Source organism: Miniopterus schreibersii (genome assembly GCF_964146895.1).
Source record: "Miniopterus schreibersii genome assembly, chromosome: 10".
Taxonomy (NCBI): domain Eukaryota; kingdom Metazoa; phylum Chordata; class Mammalia; order Chiroptera; family Miniopteridae; genus Miniopterus; species Miniopterus schreibersii.
Genome location: NC_138110.1, coordinates 650092 through 672096, shown reverse-complemented (window position 1 = coordinate 672096; position 22005 = coordinate 650092). Strand labels below are relative to the sequence as shown.

At 54.1% G+C, this 22005-nt stretch overlaps 1 protein-coding gene across 2 annotated transcripts in view; it reads right to left on the bottom strand.

Annotated features, from left to right (window-relative positions):
- The window catches only part of ZBTB46 (zinc finger and BTB domain containing 46), a 45405-nt gene that overhangs the window by 5040 nt on the left and 18360 nt on the right, over positions 1 to 22005 (bottom strand). For both annotated transcript variants that reach the window (XM_081149959.1, XM_081149958.1), the window contains exons 2-4: positions 18794 to 19762; positions 11819 to 12103; positions 760 to 935 (exon numbers count right to left, since the gene is read on the bottom strand). In XM_081149959.1, the coding sequence (XP_081006085.1) occupies positions 760 to 935; positions 11819 to 12103; positions 18794 to 19730 (1398 nt within the window). In that variant the 5' untranslated portion in view covers positions 19731 to 19762. The remainder of the gene's footprint in view (positions 1 to 759; positions 936 to 11818; positions 12104 to 18793; positions 19763 to 22005) is intronic.

Genomic DNA, 22005 nt, shown 5'->3' with positions numbered 1-22005 from the left:
TCACCGTCTCATTCTGACTTTTTCTACCGAAATGTATGAGCTTTCATTCAATCAAGATCATTAATTTTGATGTTCACCCTTCAAGTCTGGGTTCATGGTTGGGCTTTAGGGAGGGCCCCAACTCCCCAGGGTTTCATTGTAAATGATTTTTCCAGCTTCTCACATAACTCTGCAGAAATTCTTGTGTTATAACCTGTGTCAGTGTGTCCAAGGAGGGGCTCGGATTCCACAGGCACCTCCCGGTCAGTTCCTCAGTCGAGCCACACGGCCTACCTAGTTTATCTCACCACTCAAAGTCCCCTCACCCTGCCTTTTTTGGGAAATCTGCTTCCATTTCAAGGATAACCTTTTCATGTCCTGGCCAAGCAAACCTACCATTCAACATTTGCCACCTGGCAACTGGGAGCCAGGCTCCCACACAAGCAGGTAATGGACACGTTACAAGGGCGCGGGGAGCAAGGGCTAGGGTCCCACAAAACTTCCAGGCAGGGAAGTGATGGTGTGATGGGACCCTGTGGGCCAAGCAGGGGTCGCATGGGGGAGGAAGCCTTGCTGAGGCGGGCTGGAGCCCAAGGACCCCGAAGGGAAACTGAGGGTGTGATGTGGGCCCTGCCTCTGCACCAGGCCTGGTGGTGGAGCCAGGTGGAGGGGGTAGCATTAAGTGGACCCCACTTCAGGGCTTCCTGTGCCCATGCAGACCACCCTTCTCCACCCTACCCGCAACCCCGAGAGGGCCCGAGCCTGCCCCACCCCACTCACCAGCGTGTGCCGCTTCATGTGCTCCCGCCGCGTAAACTTCTTTCCGCAGATCTCACAGGGGTAGGGCCGCTCGCCCGTGTGGGAGCGCATGTGGCGCTTGAGGATGCACTGGTGCATGGCAGAGAAGCTGCAGTATGGGCACCTGAACTTCTTCCTGATGACGGTGAACTCGTTGACTGAAAGACAGCGCACAGTGTCTCACCAGCAGCCCCTGAGCTGATCCACACAGACTCCCCACCCAAGGTTCGGCTCCCACCTGGCACAGGTGTCCCAGGTGCCAGATGGCCGGGATGAAGGCCAGAAGTAACCACATCCACTTCTCAGACACAGCTGACACCTTACATGTCAGCGTCTAAAATACAGTGATGTACAGATACACAATCGTAGCAGAAACACAGGATCCACACAGGGAAGCCAGAGGACAGCCCTGAGCCCGCAGCTCTGCTCCCAGCCATGGCCCACAGTGCCCAGGGACCGGCAGCCAGCTGCCCTGTCCACCTCCACAGGCTTGGGGCTCCGCACTGTGAATGCCCAGAGGGAAGGTGCTGCCCCGTAACACCAGTGAGGTGCCTAGTGGACAAAGCTGAGCGAGAGGTGGGTCTGCCCCAAACGCACAGTAAGAGAAGTGGGCAGCCTATGCCTCGGGGCGAGGCTCATCCCCATTCTAATTTTCCACACCGCAAGAAACCACGCCATGGGCGCCCAAGGGTAACCCTGGGGCCGACTGCACACCAGGACGCAGCCCTGCCCTCGGAGGTGTCTCATTCCACATTTCATCAGGCGGTCTCTTGGTGGCAGTTGGAGGTTTGGGGTCCCAGGTGTTAGCCCCACTGCACTAGGCCCCAGTGGGCACTAGGGCCGCCCAGACACCACAGTCACCCCTTCTTGAGCTCATAGATAGTCCTCCTCATACTCCAGAAACCCAAAGGCCTCCTGGGTTTCTCTGGGACAGCTGAGAGCAGCCCAAGTCCCACTGTTACATTTTCTCCTGTGTGAGGAGCCTGGTGGTGGACATCTGTCCTCCAGCACCTAGATGGAGCTTCCTGGGCCCTCAGTTAGCATCAGCACCCAGAGGACAGACCAACGGTCAAGAACACAGGATGCAGCTAAAGGTGACTGCTGGAATGAACACCACAGGATGGGGGACAGCTAGTCAGGGCAGGGTGGCCTCCCATTGTACCCTCAGACCCTTTGCAAATATCCATGCATAGCAGGCCCTGGTCACAGTCACAACTGCCCCTGGAGGTGCCAAAAGGAAGGCAGACATGAGGACAAACACCACAGAGTCACAGCCCAGGAGAGCAGGGAGGGGTGGGAGCTGAGGTGACCCAAAGCCCTGGGCCCTTCCAGCAGGTTGGAAGACTGACCAGACCATTTCCATGAGCTCCACATACCGCCCCTGGGTCATCCATCACTTCAGAGAGGCAGGGACTCCCTCACCATCATCTCCTGGAAGTGTGCCCCACGGCCCTTAGCTCCATTCTGCTGCTTGGACCCTAACCATGGCCATGTTGCTGTGGAAATGGTGCCAACTGGACAGTGCAGAGCCGCAACCCTGAGCACAGTAGCCCCTGGACATGCATTGCGGAACTGGTTCTCACTCAGCAGCACATTTCTGAAACATGCCTGCTTAAATGCGGGGGAAATCTGAATGCTACATTCTAATATGCTTCTTAAAGAATCATCTATTTTCTCCCAAGAGCTCTCAAAGGGTGTCTAAATAATGGAGCAACCAGATTCACAGGTTTTCCAGCACATGACAGTGAGCGTCTGCAAGGTCTTCCAGAGGCCCCGACCATGCACACACCCGGGAGCTCTCTGCTCTGGGGTCTCCCACACACAATAGTCAGTGCACACCAGAGACACACCTCACAGGATGACCATGTTGTGTCAAGACCCATCTGGTAGGGTAGGCACTAGCATGACTCCACCGTCCTGCCTCACCTTCGAGCTCTTGCTGTCATGTATTACACTCCTATTTGTGTTAAAAACCCCAAGGAAACTAAAAATTGCTCTAAACATCAGGACTGTTTCTGTTGGTCACACAGTTACTCCTGATGTCACTGTTGCTCCCTTCAGTCTGTGCTTCTGTCTGGAGCACATTCCTTTGGCCTCAGGCTGTGGTTGGTGCTTCTTGTCAGCTGGCCATGAGTTCACTCACTTCTGTTTGTGTAATATCTTCATACAGCCTTGATTTCTGAAGGGCATTTTTGCTGGGTATAGAATTCTACGTTGGCAATTTTTTTGCAGCCTTTCAGTGATGGCATTCATAGTCTTGAGCTTCTGTAGTTTCTGTTGAAAAGTCAGCCATCAGTCTGCTCCTCTGAAAGAAATGTCTTTATTCTTTGACTGCTTTTAAAATTTTTCTTTTTGTCTTTGGTTTTCAATAACTTGACTATAATGTGCCCAGATATTTTTTTTGTTGTTGCTATTGTTTTATTTTGGTCTTCGTTCTGCTTTGGGTTTACAAAGCTTTTGAAAGTGTGGATTCATGTCTTTTATCAGTTTTGGAAAATTCTCAACTACTGTCTCTTTGGAGTCTGCTTCTGCTCCATTTTCTCTCCTCTGTGCTCTGAAACTTCAGTTACACATACATTAAACATTCTTGCTGTGCTCCATGCTTCTCTTGCTCTTTTTCTCACTCTTTGCTTTTCCTCTGAGCTCCAGTGTGGATATTTTCCATTGCTCTGTCTTCCAGTTCACTCACCCTATCTCATTTTGCTTCCAGACTGCTATTGAACTATTCAAGGAATTCTTAATTTCAGACATTGTATTTTCAGTTCCAGAATATTGACTTCACTCTTTTTTATTGATTCCAATCCTCTTAAGACTCTCCATCTTTTAATCTATTTTGTTCACCATTTCCTTGAGTGTGTTGGTAATGGATATCTTCAAGTCCCTGTCTGATAACTACAATATCTGTCTGCATTTCCTGGTGGGTTTTAGTCATGTGGTTCTGTTATTTAGCATACATTGCCACTTTCTTGGCTCAAAACACTGCTCCTCTCAGCTCAGTCTGTTTCCTGCTCCAACGTTTGGGAAATATGCCTGAGAGTAAGAGCACAGTTTGTCCCTTACAACCGCCACCCTTCAAGTCCCACCTGTGCTGGTGGCTTTGCAAGTGTACATGTGTGTATGGGGTGGGGTTCTGCCTGGTGGGTAAGCCCAATACAAGCTAGTCACAGTTGAAGCTGGAGGTTCAAATAGTTTTCTTTAAAATAAATTAATGAGTTTTCTTTGGCACTTGAGTTATGTGAAACTGCCAAACTGACAGTGATCAAACTGAATTCTTTATTTTAAATGCAGTGGAAATTAGTAAATTAACATCCCCAAGTGTGTAGTGGAGTCTTCTTCATCCCCCCCCAACACGACGTGTACCAAGTGTGTGAGGCCATCCCTCCACATTTTGTGACAAAGGTAAATATGCTGAGAAGCCCAACATGAATGTAAATTCGAAGCAAGTCTGTGGCAGCAAGTTGGTCTAAAGGAAGGATTAACCTTTCATTACTGAAATTCTGTGTTGAATAAAGCAGCCCTGGCCGATGTGGCTCAGTGGTTAGAGTGTCAGCCCTTGCAATGAAGGGTTTTGGGTTCCATTCCCCATCAAGGGCACATACCTGGGTTTGTCTTCCACCCTGGTGGGGAGACGACCAGTCAATGTGTCTCTCTCCCCTCCCCCCCACTCTCTCTGAAAAGCAATGGAAAAAAATATTCTCGGGTGAGCATCAACCAAAAGAAAGGAAGAGAGAGCAGTGTGACATTCTGATAATTTTTAAAAAAACAAGTTTTGAAATCAACCTGAGTACCAATATTTCAAGGAGAAATTCAACAAAAATAAGAGATGAAAATCCCAAATGAACCTACTGAAAATTCCACATGTTGGATGACCATACAGTTTTGAGGAAAATAATGTTAGATATCAGGACAAAATCAAACAGCTATTTATTCTAAAAATGTTTCTTACATCCCTCATTATTTCACCATCCAGCACAGACCTATTGCTTTTAGGTACAATGGAAACCTGTCTGAAATTTTTTAATTGCTTAAAAAATTTAACGAAAGCCCTTTAGCCCAACAGCACAGACAGACCCTCCACAATTCAGGTCTCCTTGTGGCCCCATCCACACACCATCTGCCTGGGAGAAAGTTTCCCAAGAGACCAAATAACTGCAGCAGCAGGGTTCACGTCCCACGCAGTTAACACAGAGCAGATAACCAGGGCAGCCTCAGAGTCAGACGTCCACACAGGCCCCTCCTGCCACAGCGACCTAATGGCGCAAAGACCCATCACGACAAGAGAAAAGAGAAGGCGGTAACTAGAAATGACCTTCAACGGCAAACGGGCACTTACATACACCAGGCCTTTCGAAAAGGTGAGGCGCAGGGACTGGCCCGTCTTTTAGCTCCTGGGAACACCACTCCGGTCAGTTGCCTTAGCAACAACATCCTAAGCCTCTCTGAAAACCCAGCTTTTCTCTGTCATCAGAACTCGTCTATTGATGGCAAAGACGGCAGCGGCTACCCTGGCCGTGCTGCTCAGTGGTCAGAGCAGCCGAAAGTGGTTGGCCCGCGTGCCAAAAGGTTGCGGGTGTAACTCCCAGTCAAGGGCACACACCTGGGTTGCAGTTTTGATCCCCGGCCCCCGTCAGGGCACGTGTGGGAGGCAACAAATCCATGTGTCTCTCTCTCCTCCCCCATCCCTTCACTCTCTCTGAAAAGCAATGGAAAAAATATCCTCAAGTGAGGGTTAAAAAACAAAGATGGTAGCGTCTGGGGCAGGCAGGGGCACGGGCCTGCAGATGGACCACGCCCGAGCACGGTCACCGCAGGGCTGGGCGGGCGCGGACGGGGAGGGAGCTGCCTCTCAGGCTGATGGGGTTGACATCTTGCCCAGAAGCCCACCCTTCCCTGCTGGAATTCTCCAGAACCCGGCATGGGGTCGCCTGCTGCTTTCCTCTGTCCTGGGTCCTGGAGCCCACCATGCCCACAGCCACCTGCCCTGCACGGTGAGCAGACATGAGAACAAATGTACGTGAGGGGGCAACGGCAAACACGGGGCGCTCTGTCTAAAAAGCAGCAGTCTGGGTGCCTCTCTGTCAATGGTTGTGTCCTTTGGCCTGGGACAGATATACCTGAACACACACATTGAGGCGTGGCGCTGGACTCTGTCCTCAGATCTTTCTAGAAAGTAATGGGGTCAGAGCTATATGGCTCCTCTCCCCGTGGAGGGTGGCATGCTTCCCTGCCCCTCTGCCCCTTCTCTGCCCGACAAGTCACATGATCCAGTCACCTGGAGGCTGGTGGTGCACCTGCCCCACCTGCCCACCAGATGGCGCTGAAAGGTCTCCACCTGGCTGCCTTCGGAGGATTGGAAGAGTGACCGCTTTAAAGGCACAAAGGGACGTCTAGTTCCAAGTCCCAGCCGCTGCAACCAGCCAGTGGCCACCGGGACCTGCACCCCAGGCCTGGCTGCAGCAGAGGGCGTGTGAACATCTGCACAAAGGCACCCGGTTTCCACGGGGCGTTTTCCTCACGGGTCCTGTGCTAATTTGGGGGTAAAGCTGTAAGGGCCCCAGGACTCTGGGGGAGTCCAGCCAAGCCTGTGGGAGCAGCACTGGCCACCAAGTACGCAGGAAGGACCCCGGGGGCCCGCACAGGCTGGCGGGCCCTCGGAAACCCACCCAGGCGCCGGCTGCAGCCAAGTCCAGAGGAGGCCTCACCGCTCAGCCCGGGGCTCCAGGTCTCGAGAGGTGTCGACCTACAACGAGAGACAGACCAGTTACAAGCTGTCAGGACGCTATGAAATCAAGAAGCCTCTTGGAGCAGATCCATTTTGTCACCCCTTACTCACAGGGTCCCCATCCATGCACCACAAAGAGGACCTATCACGTCTGAGGCTACAATTAATTCTCAATGAATGGACGCCCAGAAGAAAACTCCGCATCAACAGAACACCAACACGTCCACCCAAACCGTCCTGTCAGAAAGAACCGTGGAGAGATAGCAGTCAACTAATTCCAAAATCCAAAATGCTCTTCTTACAGATTTATTTTCCCTCAGGGAGACAAAGGAACCTAACAGACCATTCTTTAAAATATATTTTTATTGATTTTTTTTTAGAGAGAGAGAAAGGGAAAGGGGGGAAGAGATAAACATCGATGAGATAGAAACATGGATCGGCTGCCTCCTGCATGCCCCTTAGAGGGGATCCGTCCCACAACCCAGCCATGTGCCCCGACCGGGGATTGAACCAGCGACCTCTTGGTGCATGGGCAATGCCCAACCAACTGAGCCACACCAGCCAGGGCAACAGACCCTTCTTTATACGAGAAACAGGAAAGATCTGTCTGAGGTCCTGGCCTCAGGTCAGAAGCACCCAGTTCCACCAGCCGCTTGGCTTGAGGACCTGGTACCCTTAACCTGCTGCTTCCTAAGTCGATGCCTTTCTATTGGGGGGAAAAATTCCTCAGAGAAGTATTTTCATTTAAGTATAAAAGCCAATCGAACTTCATATAGCATGTTACTGTCAGTGTAAAACAATTGTTATTGCAAAAGCTACTAACTTAGTCAGCCTGAGATGGGTTTTCACTGTCACCTGACTGTGGGGAGAGCTCGGCACACGCCTGGGCACGTGAGCACACAGATAGGACACTGTGCAGAGTGGGACCTGTGCCGGACAGGTTATGGGGCTGGGAGGTCACCTGGGCAGGGGGCTGGCTGTCCTGTGCTGAGCAGAGGGGGAGGGGTGGCTCTGTTACCACGTCCCCATGTGACTTGGGCTGGTGCCAGGTCCTGGGAACACAGGAAACCAGTCTCAGCCACGGGAACTAGCAGCAGCTGGTGGGTTCGAAGAGTTCCAGAAGCACCGCCCTTGCCCTTCCCACGTGAGCAGAGAGTCACGTGTCACGCAGCCTGGGTCTTGCTGCAGGTGGGCATTTGGGTGCATTTCTCAGCTCCCCCCCTGCACAAGTGGGTGCCAGGGGTCTCCGTGAGTGACTTGTCCAGGGTGGGGGTCTCTCTCCCAGAGTGTTGTCTCCCAGAAAGTTGTGACGTGTCTTGAGGACACGGAGTACGTGCCCTGCGGCCTTGAGAAACGGTCTGAGACACGTGTCATGGTGTCAAGCTGGCTCTTTCTCTCAGAGTAGGCTCATAGCAAATGCCCTTTCACAAGAAATTGTCTAAAATTCCAGTGTCTATCAGAGTCCGGTATAAGCCCATGGTCCCTTTTTTAAACACTGAGGAAACAGTGCACAAGCCTGGACCTAAACCATCAGCTGCAGTGCTCCCAGCAGGGCGACCAGCAGCGTCAGGAAGGTCCAGGCCGAGTGTCACCTGCCATCACCCTGGGCTCTGCGAGGCTCCCTCCCCGTGAAGAGCTCAGGGGACTGCGCACACTTGTTGGAGGAGGCTGTCAGCAGTGGGTCGCCTGAGGGGCTGGGACAACTCGAGTCCCACACGGCACCCAGGCTCCTGCACCACTGTGGCTGGTTTACCTGCAGTGTGTTCCTGGAAAATCAGCCAGGGACCAGTGTTCTTACAGCACTTTTAAGGGCCCACGGAGGTGAGACACAGGTTGGGGGTCTCACCCAATCACGGCGCACTCAAATACAACTCCCCAAATAGGGACGTGTTTGAGCCACAAATGATGCTTTTCACATTTCTATTCAGTGAACAGTAATGATTAACTGGTAGGACATTAGCTGCTGCTGAAAATGTAATAAAAGTGAGAGTCAAGTTCAACTGAGTCAAAATGAGAACTAGAAAAGTCCTCTGATGAGAATCAGTTAGACCGGGAAGGTCCAGCAATGAAACCATTTTCAGACCTCTGAAAATAAGGGTACTTTCCTGGAAGGTTCCAGAACCAGCCATGAAGGACCTCTGAGCACCAGCTACAGAGTCAGTGGTCCCCTCAAACATCTGCCACAACTCTCCCTTTCTTTTGCAAAACTGCCCTGACCAGACCACTTCCATGCACCACAGTGCCCCCCAGGGGTCCAGGCATCTTGGGGACAGGCCTGGGACCCCCACAGTGCACCCTGCGGGGAAGTGCTGTCCACCCCATCCACGAGCAGTAAGGAGCAGGGCGGGCGAGGCCTCTGCTGTAACCGGTTCTTCTTTCTGCAAATGTGTACTCAAGTCCCTTCTGAGCACACAGCATCCTGGGCTCCCCAGGGCTGAGGTCTGGAAGACACAGGACGAGAGTTCGCCCCAGGCGCCCCAGACTCTGCCATGCCCACGCATCGCAGCCCCAGCCCCCACCAAGTCTCGGAGCCCATCCCTCACCACACCTTCAATGGATCTGCCACTGACCGCCGGTCCAGAGACAGGTCTGGGGCTCCTTCACTGTGTGTTTGGGGAAACCGATGTCTGTTTCAGCGTAGGCCAGGAACAGGCAGCTTTTAATCAGGGTGCCAGGAAGCTGTGTTAACTGACCCAGTCCCAGCAGCGTCCGTGGCCTCACTGCCGGCCGAATGCCCGAGCCCGTGTGCACACAGGCGTCGGGTCCACCACGGCCCAGTCACCAGCTTACAGCCTGGCTGCGAACTCTGCCAACTTCTCACCCCTATTTACAGAAAATGATGGGCAGATTCTCACACGAAAAGGGGTAAATTTAGACTATCAAAAGCAAGGAGGTTAAAACATAATAGAAATAAGAAAATATCGAACCCCACCCGCTGACTTCATCTGGAATTAGTCACAGGTGCACAGGCACAGGAGGCGATGGGGCTCCTGCCCGGCTCGCGGCTCCTCTGAGCTGCGGGGACAGGAGCTGAGCGGGCCGGCGCCCCTGCTCCACCGACAGTGAGCACACGCGAGGGAGGGACACCGAAGAGAAAACTCCGCCCAGAAGGGCTCCGGCCCGGGGCCCACCCACTCTGTGGCCTCACTCGGGTGAGACCTGCTGTGAGGGGGCATCTGGGGACTCTGCTTCGGGGGGCAGATACCACCCGGGACAGCCACAGCTGCCTGGCTCCAGATCCCAAGTCAGGCCCGCGCGCCGGTCACCTGCTTGACAGGAGGGGGTGCAATCGACACTGGGGGCTATCGGACCCCTTGGCCCCGTTCCCAGCAGAGATACAGCAAAGGCCATGCCGAGGGCGAAGGCTGCCGGGCGCGGAGAAGGCAGAAAAAAGCAACAAATCACCCCTCAGGCGTCATCCTCGGTGACTAGGACAGATCAGCCACGTGGGGGCAGCACAGGCTGGTGTGACCGTCCTGGAGCCTGTGACGAGAAAGAGACAGGACAAGCGTCCAGGGGACCCCAACCTCTCCACAGACACACACTTCCGGTGGTGCCCGAGCAGACCTTCCCCTCACCCACACACCCTGTCCCGCATCCCCGGGCAGGATGTCCGCCTGCTGGGCTGCCGCTGTGTTTCAGACGCCCAAATGCCCTGAGACCGCCTCCTTTATGTCCCAGTTTCTCTGGGCCAGAGCTCTGACTCCGAGGGGAGGGACTGAGAGCCTGGAGTATCTATTCACACACACGGCTTAGGTGGTCAGCACCTTACAAATGCTATTTTGTTTTAAACTCACAACTGTGTAAGAGACTACACCCATTTTTCAGAGGCAGAAAATGAGGCCTGAATGTGCTTTTATTTTTTATTTATTTCTAATCCTCACCGGAGGATATTTTTCCATTGCTTTTCAGAGAGAGTGGAAGGGAGAGAGAGGGAGAAACATCGCTGTGAGAGAGACACATCGACTGTTTGCCTCCCAAACGGCCTGGGATCGAGCCTACAACCGAGGCACGTGCCTTTGGCCGGAATTGAACCCAGGGCCCTTCAGTCCGAGGGCCGACACTCTAACCACTGAGCAAAACTGGCCAGGGCCTGAATGTGTTTTGAAAAGCATGCCCAACACCAAACAGGCCTGGGCCTGAGTCACACCAACTCCTACCCATGGACAGTGCGTCCGGCCAGCAGTGCTTCTTAGGTCAGCACATGGAAATAAAGGGAATGGAGATGCTATTTTCCAGTTTTAGTCTTTATTAGTCACATGCACTTTTCATCACTCCAACACAAAAACTTAAATATTAGTGCTCATAAAAACAGTTATAAAATACTGTTTTTTAAAGTAAAGATAAAAACAAAGATATATGTCCCAAGTCCCCAACACCCAGGACTCGGGCAGATCTTCCTTCACCCTGTGGTGCTCAGGTCCTGCTCTATTGTCACTCACTCAGGGTGGTGCACCTCGGACCCCCTCCACTCAGTGCCTCCCGTTTGGGGGTGTCCCCATCCCCCATGGAGAGCAATGGGGCCACAGCTCTCTCTCACACCCACACCGAGCACCAACTAGACACGGGGTTTTTTCCTGGTGACATGCTCAGTGCCTGCACACAGACAGCGGCCACCAGTGTCCCCAGAATGACTCTTCAGAGCACCCGTGACACAGAAAAGTGGCTCGCTCCCAGGCTGGCACCCAGTGGGCTCGAGGGTAGGTTGGCTGCACAAGCTAACCCCCATGTGTTGTCAGGAGGATGCCTCTGAGCTCCGGCCTACTCATTTGCTCTGAGCAACTGGAATTCCAAGGGAGGTGTTTAAGGCGTAAACACACATCCACGTCCTCTTTAACGATCCCTGTACCACCAGCATCACCTCATGCAAACAGAGCCAGGAGATGGCCCTGGTCTCAGCCTCCTTGTATCTCTCCCTCCCCACAGGGACGAATCACAGCGCGGACGCGGGGCAGGTGCCAGCGGAGGCGGCCAAGCCTGTCCCCTTGGCAGGAGGGCTCCTCTGTCCCTTGCCCATCTATCCTGACTTGCAAAGAGCTCTGTGTCCCCAGCTCGGTTTTAGGTATAGATCCTCGATTTCAAGTAGGAAATGTTTGAACAAGTACCCACTGCCCCCTCCCTGTTGCTCTGACAACCCCACGTGGACCACGACCTGTATGACCTCCCTGAGGGCCTGGGGGGGTCTGCGGGTGCCTCGAGTCACAGCTGATCATCAGAACCATGCACGACACCCCACACCCACCGCCTCGTGGGTCTGACACCCTCTGCTCCTCTCACCACTCAGAACCAGATCAAAGCGGCCACAGGGCCTGCACTTACGGGACAGGGAGTGGGTGCCTTTGGGCAGGTACTCCAGCAGGAGGGCGCTGTCGTCCCCAAGCACGTCAGCCTTGAGGGACAGCAAGCTGTTCTTGCTCATGAGCGCCGCCCGCAGGTTGGCCACTGCAGTGGCCTGCTGCAGCGCCTCATCCTTCTCGGGAGTGAGGGGAGGGCCCAGGTAGCTGGCTTCTGCCCCCAGGAGACCCTCATCCACGTGGGCATAGAGGTCCGCCCTCTCCCCTCGGCTGTCAGAGCTGCCGGCCTCAGTGATGGTCAAGTCCGAGTCTGGGGGAGGAAACAGAACACGCAGGTCACTTCTAGACTCTCCAGAGAGAAAGAAGCCAGGAGAACGAGCATCCTGACCACCTAGCTGCCGGTCAGGTCCTTTACGTCTTGCCACTGAGGTCCAGGACCTGCCCCAGGACATGGCGATGTCACCACTAGGGCCCCACGCCACTCCCCGGGCTGTACCCCAGGCCCCACGCAGACTCGGCCCCACTTGACCCACAGACCGACATGTTACACCTAAAATTTATGAACTGCCAGAAGAAACTCACGGGAGACATCTTGTGACCGTAGGCAAAGACTTTTTAGACAGGAAACCCAAAGAGCACGAACCATAACAGAAAAGTTCACAAATTGGACTTCGTCAAAATTTAAAATGTATGCTCCTCAAAAGACAATGTTAACTAAAAAATGAGCCAAAGACTGGGAGAAAATGTTTGCAAAACACACACACAAAGAACTGTGACCCGGCAGGGAGTGGCTCAGCGGTTGAGCATCGACCTGGGATCCAGGGGATTGAGGTTCTATTCCCGGTCAGGGCACATGCCTGGGTTGAGGGGTCAATCCCCAATGACTCTCTCATTATGGGTGTTTCTATCTCTCTCTCCCTCTCGTTTCCTCTCTCTGAAATCAATAAAGATATATATATTTTTTAAAAATTCAAAGAACTGTGAACTCAGCAATGACAAAGCCTTCACCGGACACGTCCCCAAAGGAGAGGTGCTGACAGCCAACCACCGAGTGGAAAGTCGTTTGTCACCATAGTCAGAGCTCCTGAACACCTCCCCACACACGGTGGCATCCAGACCTGACCCACAGCCGTCCTGAACAGACTCCTCACAGGAAAGAGGGCAAGTGGCCACACACCCGCGCCCATGTGGTCGCAGCAGCTCTATTCCTCACAGCCAAGAACCTCCCAAGCAACCCAACCCATCAACAGGCGAATGAATGAACAAACTGCTACAGCCACAGAACAGAGAAGAGTGTGGCAGTAAATGAGTGACTTACCAACGCCCACAGCACCGTGAATGAAACTCAAAAGCACACTGGAAATCAAAGGCATGGAGCAGTCGAGGCTGGGGGTGGCGGGCGGCGCCCCGGGGCATGGCTGTGCTGGGGGCTCGGGTCATGGGCTGTATCAACCTCAACGTCCTGGCTTGATTCTGACTGTAATTTGCAAGGTGATGCCCCCGGGGGAAACCGTACGAAGGAACACAATCTCTCCAAATTGCTCCTTACAATTCGTTTCTCATCCACAACAGTCTCAAAACGATGCTCTGTACTTGTGCTTCCCAAGCTGGCTGCTCTGGTGATGAGTCTAAAGGGGCTGTTTGGGGTTGGGGAGGTTGGGGGGTTAGAGGCTGATTGAAAGGGCAGCAGGGACCATTCCTGGTGGTGGAAATGGTCTCTCTCCTGATGATAGTGGTGTAACATTTGTCAAAGCCCCTCAAGCTCGCCCACCAGAGTGGTTAAGTGAGAAGGACAGGCCTGGTGGGGTGGCCCAGTGGGCTGGAGTGTTGTCCAGACACCAGCGGGTGGGCTGAGGGTCCAGTTCCCAGTCAGGGCACATGCCCAGGTCCCGGGTTCAACCCTGGTCAGGTGTGCACAGGAGGCAACTGATGGGTGTTTCTCTCTAACATCAGTATTTCTCTCTCTCCCCTTCTCTCTCTCAAAATGAATGAAAACATATCCTGGGGTGAAGATTTTAAAAAATTAATAATAATTAAAATGACAGACAACAGGCAGAGCAAGCCAAAACCTGCTTGCATTCTTGGAGGGAGAGATGTGCAGCCACTTAGAAAAAAGCCTGGCAGTTTCTTATAAAACTGCAGCCGCCCTTCACATGACCCAGCACTCCACGCCTAGGAATTCACTCAGGAGGAGTGAGAACACACGTCCACAGAACACACCGGCCTAAAGCGCTCACAGAAGCTCCATTCATAAGAGCAAAAACTGGCAACAGCCCCGTGTCGGTCGACGAGGGGCCGTGTGAACAAACATTGGTGGATTCAGGCAACAGAATACGCACCACGACCCAACAAGGCGTGGACTACGGGGACACGGACGACACAAACGCGGCCTCGCAGAAGCTGCGCTCGACGCCGAGTCACGGCCTGGAGCGCCACCCTGCCCCGAGCGGGGGTTCAGCCCACAACACGGCCTTGTCCTTCCTCAGCCCAGCACACCCCAGCTCTCCCTCGGAGCTTCGTCTGGTGGGGTGTGACGGGGAAAAAGCGGCTACGCTTGCCGCTCAGCAAAGCCAAGGGTGAGTGCAGACGATTCCAAAGTGTGGCCTCATCCACGGACAAGCCACAGAGGTGCAAACACAGAAGAGGTCACAGGGCACGACCCCACCCCAGCCTGACACTCCCTTATTTGCTGAGTTCAGCACCAGCCTGTCCCATCCTCCGCCCAAGGCCCGAGCTCCACGTTCTTGGCCACCCATACTGTCGGGGCACGTGGTCGACAGGGCCGGTTCCAGGCCATCTGCTCAGCACTGAGGAAAACGAGGGTGGGGGTGTTGTGTCAAGCGCTCAGACTCGAGGGAAGAACCAAACAGCAGAGCGGGGGAAGCCCCCAAGTTTCGGGTGGTGTCTGTCGGGCCGGGTGTTGGCAGCAGGGCCAGTCCCAGCCCCAGTGGACTGGCCAAAGCACATGGGGTCACTTTTCATTCAGACCCTTTTCCTCCCAAATACAAACATCACACTAAACAAGATTATTCTCTTCAACAGAGATGATCAAACTGGTTGAAGGATGGGGGGAGGGAAGCAACCTTTTTCTGAAGTGGCAGGAGCACCTTCACAATCTCTGGGAGAGCAGGGAGGACCACGGCCCCGGCCTGGGCATGTCCGCATCCCTCACATCTGCAGTCGGGTCCGGGAGCCGACCTGTCAGTTAACTCAGACAAACTCAGGAGGTCCCAGCTTCTCCAAACAAGCCCCGTGTGTCCTGTGTGGTTCAGGACAGAGCTTGTGGCCAGGTATGCCAATCTGGCGGGATGGCCCCTCCCTGCCCACCTTCGAGGAGGGGACAAGAGGAGAGGCCACCAGCCTCAGACCAGCTCCTGCTTCAGCCCCAGTAACAAGCTCCGAAGGACTGGGAATCTGTGACTCAGCCAAGGAGGGCTGCTGAGCCACCTGTCCCTGCCCCAAGTAGGAGAGAGGCTGCCAGGCTTGCTCGGCCACTCTCACCCACTAGAAGCTGTTCTGTGGTTCCCACGCATTCGTAAAACTCCCAGTATGTCCCGGTCTCAGCTCAGGTGCAAACATTCACTTTACCAAACACATACTTTGTCTCCCAGCTACACAATGTCATGCTTACAGCACCTCAGGGAATGTGCGCAGGAGTTAGCATGAGGACGTGGGCCCTTCCTGAACCTAGTAGGTACAACTTGCCTCCTCAAAGCCTCTGAGCCACCCTTGGAATCACAGAAAGGGGGGCGGGCATGAAGCCGGAGGGCGGGGAAGACGAAGGGACATGCAGGCCTGGCAGGAGGTGTGCCCTGACCCAGAACATCGCTGTGTGGACACACCCTGCAGGTGTCAATGCTACTTCCCATGACCTACCACTCACACAGTGCTGTAATCAGATGTGATCCCTATGGACGTTTCCCGGGAAGCTGTCAGGTGAGAATGCACTTGGCCTTTAGCTGGGAAAAAATCACTTTAATCACCAACAGGCCCCAGTGTTACTATAGGTGAGGTGGGACACACGGGGGTCAAAGTGGGCGGGCCCTGAACACCTGAGCGTCCATGCCAGCCCCCCGAACAATATGCGGTAACCACGTGACACATTCCTCTGGGGTAGGGCCTTTTCTCCCATAAGTGGGCTGGGAATAAAAAATACTCCTCTCTGCCCTGGCCAGTGCGGCTCAGCTGGAGTGTTGGCCTGCACTCCGAGGGTCAGGGGCACATACCTGGGTTGTGGATTCGCTCCCCGCCCCTGGTCAGGGGGCATGCGGGAGGCAACCAATGTATCTTTCTCATCGATGTTTCTCTCTCTCTTCATCTCCCTTCTACTCTCTCTGAAAATCAATGGAAAAATATCCTCGGGGGAGGATTTAAAAACAACAACTCTTCTCTAAGATACAGTAAGCCTTTAATGAAAACCAACTGTCCTCCGCTGGGGTGCACAATTACACTTCCAACCCAGCCCTAGGCCAGGGCAGAGAGAACGGACACCGGGAGCCGGCAGACGGTCCCACGCAAACCCACAACTTCGCTCCTTGTTTTAGCAACTCGGACCAGTCCAGCAGGAGCAGCTCACAGCTGCCTTGGTAACCCAAGGGACTGAAGACATTAACAAGAGTCCAGAGTTGAAATCACTTGTTGGATTCTAAAAACACCTCCTGCTCAACAAGTGCACTTACACAGCAGACCCACAGGCGTAAGGAGGCTGCTGTTTCTTAGTGTGTTGACGACTCTCCCATCTAAAGGCTCCGGCATCTCAGCCCGGGGCTGGCTGGTGACGCAGGACAAAGGCAGGGGCATCTCCGCACTGACCACTCAGAGGCTCGGCACGAAGACTGTCCTGGCCACTCACCGTGGGCGGCTGTTTACCGGGTTCTAGTCAGAGCTGGGGGACGACCACAAACAAAGTTAGGAGCATTGGGGACACTGCTGTCCCTCTCCTTACAGCCAGCCAGCCGGGGGACGGGGGCTTTCTATCAGCCCAGACACTCGCCTCCTACTGACTCACTTCAGTTAAACTCCAACGGCTCTGGGGGCTGCCTGTCGGGGACATTTGCAATGTCTGGAGACATAGCTGGTTGTCACAACTAAGGGGTGGGTTGCTACCGGCATCTAGTGGGTAGAACCCTAGGGTGCTGCTGACATCCCAGGACGCCCCACGAAGAGTCACCCAGCCCAGGCTGAGACCCTGGTCGACCCAGAACGTGCAGCCGACACAGCAGTGATGAGGCTGAGAATGAATGCTGCAGGCTACAGTGCGTCCTGGGTGCCACTGCTTCAGGACAACAGGGAGGCAGTCTGGGGATAAAGAGAGTTCGGGAAGTGGGTATTAGCGATGCCTGCACAGCAATGTGAAGTATTTAATGTCAACGGATTGTACATTTAGAAGTGGTTAAAAGGGTGTAGTTGATGGTATGTGTATTTTATGACACTACAGCAAACCCTTGATTTAATGGTCTTCAGATTTAACGGACAAAATTTCCAGTCTGTATGTCATATGTGAAAATTAACACCCTGTTAATTTTTAAATGTTTTTCACCATTATTTGCTTATAATTAAATTAACAGGGTTTTTTTGTTATTAATTCAGTTATTTTTAACAAATTTTAGTGAATAGGTCATATGTTGGAAAAAACACTGTAGTAATTTCGCCAACATAAATAAATATTACATGTCTACAGCTATAGTCTACATATTTAAATCCAAGAGTCACTGCTTGTAAACAACATTCAGGGAATAATTAGCAGGTGATCACACACATGGCAGGGTAACTGGTTCTGCTGTCTGTCGCCTGGAGTGACTGTTCACAGCAGTTTCAACCCGTGGGGCCTGATGTTCCCACATGGGCTAAGCCACCCCAGCCGTGTGCATCTGTGTACTCGAGGTGACTGGCGAATGCATGCATTTACTACACCTATTCAGTATAAATTTTAAAATTACAGTAATACATATAGGAAACTTTTCTCTGAAATTAAATTTTTCATACATAATTTTAATTACACAAATGTGTCTACATAAGTAAAAACTGGTAAACTAACTAATCTGCCAATTTTTTAATGTATGCATTCAGAAAACCTACTTTTTTATATAACGGACTTTTGGCTTTACTGAACACCCCTAATCCGAATTAGTCTGTTATATCGAGGTTTCACTATAATAGAGGCCACAGTGCATGGGTGCCAGGGGTACGCAGGGGTGGGGAGCCTTTTTCTGCCAAGGGCCATTTGGATATTTGTAACATCATTTGCTGGCCATATAAAAATATCAACTTAAAAATTAGCTATGAAAAAAGCTCCTAGACTTACTGAATTTCAAGTCCCACCTGCGGTTGCCTTGGCAGGGCCAGACCAGATGACCTCTCCGGCCGTATCCTGCTCCCAGGCCAGACGCACCCACCTGACTAAGGACAGCGGGAACGGGGCTCCTCTGGGGCCTCGGGAAGCCTTTGGGGCAGGGGAGCTGGTACCCCTCCTAGCACATGGCATGTTTAGCATTTGTGACACTTATCAGAGCTTATTGCCTTATAGTTTGCTGCCTTCTGTCCATCTCTGTCCACTCACTTGGCTGATTCCTAAGCTTCCTCCTAGAGAGGACTCCCTGCAGAGTGCACTTGCTGAGAAGCCTCCATCCCGACCTGGACAAGCCTTGGTGGCCCCTAACCCCTAACCACAGCCCTCCCGTCCCCAGTGTGCTCGTTCCCCCACCTGCCGCTCAGAAAGGCTCCATGTGACCGTGATTACCACCAGGAGGAGCACCTGACCGCTAGTAAACAAACATCTGGGAGCCGCACACAAAGTATCATCCAGAGTGTGAGAACTGGCGCAACACAGTGACGCCTGGAGCCCCCCACACTGTGCGGTGGCGCCCAGCTCCTCCAAGAAAAAAGTACCAGGGGAAGCCACTGGGGTGAGCCTGGGAATGCGTCCCTTTGTCTATGAAAAGAGCAGCCACGGCCCCCCACACAGTGTCTGAGCCCCGCCTGGAACAAACACAAGGCTTACTTGAGTCCCGGCTGCTAAACGGCCAGCCGGACGTTGGCAGGAAGGATGGCACCGGGGAACCGGCACGGCTCTCGTCCTCCACCTGCTGCGTGATGTGCCGGACGGTCTCTTTGTTTTTCCGATTCTTCCTTCGGCCTGTGGGCTGCCAGCCGTCCCCCCCGGCCTGCTCAGGGAAGGAGGTCTGTGTCGTCCCGCCATCCCTGGCAGAAGGCGGCTCACTCCCTCCGTAGTGAGGCGGAGAGATCTGCTCCTCCTTGATGCGCAGAGGCCCGTAGCCCACGTCACCGGGCCACAGCGGCTGGGAGCACACGTCCTCGGAGCTGTCGGCCTTGGGCTCCTGGTCCTCTTTGCCGTAGCTGCTTCCTCCCTCGTGGCAGCTGGCGATGGCCGAGTCTCCAGAAGAATTGGTGGGACTCGTGCGCCGAGCCAGCCACGGGGAGATGCTCCTCCCGGCCATCACGGCGGAGATGAGCGCGTCCGTGCTGCCGGACGGGGCGCCCACGTCAAACTCCGAGAGCTCATCCGAGGCGTCCGGCTTGATGCTGATGTCCAGCGCGGCCTTGATGAAGTCGTGGCAGGCCTGCACGATGTCCGTCATCTGCAGGAAGCTGGCCGCGGACATCACTTCGATGACATTGCGACTGGTGAGGGCCAGGTGGGCGGAGTACATGAAGTCGATGATGGCCTTGAAGCCCTGGGCCGTGACGATGTCCAGGTGGGTGACCGTGGCCTGCTCCGACGTCTTCTGCACCTGGCAGTACAGCGTCTTGAAATACCGACTGCTGCCGAGCAGCACGTTCTTGTGAGCCCTGAACACCTTGCCCTCGACCACGACGCACGCGTCGCACAGGACCCCGTGCTGCCTCTGCTGGTCCAGCTCGCGCAGCAGCTGCCGGTAGTGGGACGCGATTTCCATATCTTCCTTACGGTCGTTCATTGGGGAGCCGGGGGTCGCCTCTTCTACAGACTCTGTGGGGACAGGAACGGACAGTTACCCACAGGCTGGCACCGCCCGCCAGGCGGGGGCCCACGGGCAGGAGGCGAGCCTGCGGCCCGAGGCCCGGCCCGCAGGAGCCCCCCGGGGCTGGGAAGCCGAGGGAGGTTCTGGTTCAAGGCTCTCCCAGTGGACACCATTTCTGGACAGAAACCTACGCGCAGAGCAAACCCTCAGAACAAAAAGCGGATGTTCCGGAAACAAGGAAGAGGCCCATCGGCGGTGACGCGAAAGCCTCACCATGGGGACGTCTCGGGTAATCGCCTGCGTCCTCACCGCTCACCCTTGAAGGAACATCCTAAAAAACCCAAAGAACAACTCCCTGCGGAAAGCTCACGACGACGGACGGGAGCCGCTCACAGCCTCTGCCCGGCGGTCCCCAGCCGGCAGCCCAGCGGCTCGCAGGAGGCCCCAGCCAGCCGCGTGTGCAGCGCGTGGCGCCCGGCGCCCTGTGGGGCTGCACGGCCACCGGACCGCCCGGGACCCGGTGCCCCCAGCCTGCGTCTCCCAACCCGCTGCGGCGTCCTCTCCTCCCTGCCTACAGCGGTTTCTCAGGCACGAGGGGCCACAGACCAGGCGGCTGAAACAACAGAACTTCGTTCTCGCTTCGTCTGGAGGCTTGATCCCAGACCCAGGCGTCGGCAGGGTCATCCCGCTGACGGCTCCGCAGGAGGACGCGTCCCAGCCTCTCCAGCTTCTGCAGGCGGCTGACAGCCCCTGGCACTCCTTGGCTTGTAGACGCATCCCCCATCCCTGCCTCGTCCTCCCACAGTGCTCTCCCTGTGCGTGTCTGTCCAATGTCCCCATCTTATAAGAACATCAGTCATGTTGGACTAGGGCCACCTGCCTCCGTGACCTCACCTTCACTAACTGCATCCAGTTCCTGGCCCCGTGACAAGAGAACTGAGGCTTCAGGCCCTGTGTTAAAGCAGGAAGCGCGAGTTTCATGATCTGCTTTCCTATATGAATAAGTCTCTACTCCCCAGTAAAACAGGTCCTTTGAGAGCCAGGAAGATCACTGAGAAGGAAGAGAAAGCTCGGAGCCGTTTCACAGAGAGCAATGACCTCACAGGACTTGCACCTCAAAAATCATTTTAACTCTCATGGCAAGTTCTGAAATAGGATGTTAGTCAGGGCAGCTTAAAGCTCAGTGATGTACTTTATAGAGATTTTGTCATAAGAAGACAATAGAATTTTCACTAGGGGAAAGTTGTGTGGACACTAAAATAAAAGGGATCTAAGATGACGGTGTAAATAAACCAGCCTGCTGTGGAAACGCTCCGTCTTGGGGAAGCTCAGGAGAGCAGCTGCATTTCATTTCAGTTGAAAATCTCTCAGCATTAGGAACATGTCTGTGGGGCCTGCCTACCTGGCCGAAGTAAAAGAGTGGCTGATCGATGGCCAGCTGCCCGGTTGCTGTTCGGCAGCTGTGACCTGAAAAATGGGAGAACCCTGAGCAGCAAAGCCAGTCATGTCATATAACCACCACCAAGCGAGGTGCACACGAGACTAAAGCAAGCTCATGGTGTGAGGGAAGGACAGCAGAGCACCCGCCCTGCCTGCTGGAGAGCACTGTCCAAGGGAGGAACACCTGGCCACGGACACACACCTGGCCACGGACACACACCTGGCCACGGACACACACCTGGCCACCGGACACACACCTGGCCATGGACACACATCTGGCCACCGGACACACACCTGGCCACCGGACACACACCTGGCCACCGGACACACATCTGGCCACCGGACACACATCCGTTCACGGGAATATACCTGTGGGATCAGATCACACTGACGGATAGATAACCTATCATCTCCGATCACCTGGGCTGCTGCTGCATGGGGCAGAGGGCACTTTCATGCATTCAAAGAGTCATGTGTGGCACCCCTTGAGTAAGGGGCCCTTTCAGAGAGAAGCCTGAGGTCCATGAGGGACTCAGGCCCCACATCACTGTACGGTTATGCGCTAAGGGCTGGGTGAGACCAAGGGGCAAAGGGGATAACTGTGGCTGCACTGGTACCTGAGACGGCACAAAAGTGACGCCAGCACCATCTCGTGCCCACACCGCTCTGCTGCTCTGTCTTTATTTCTCCTGTGGGTTTTATTTTCAACTTGGGGGTTTCAAGGTTACTTCTGTTTCAGCCAGAATCACTATGAAACAACCACTTTCATATCAAAACAACTCGAATCCATGATCCAGACCAAACCCCCAAA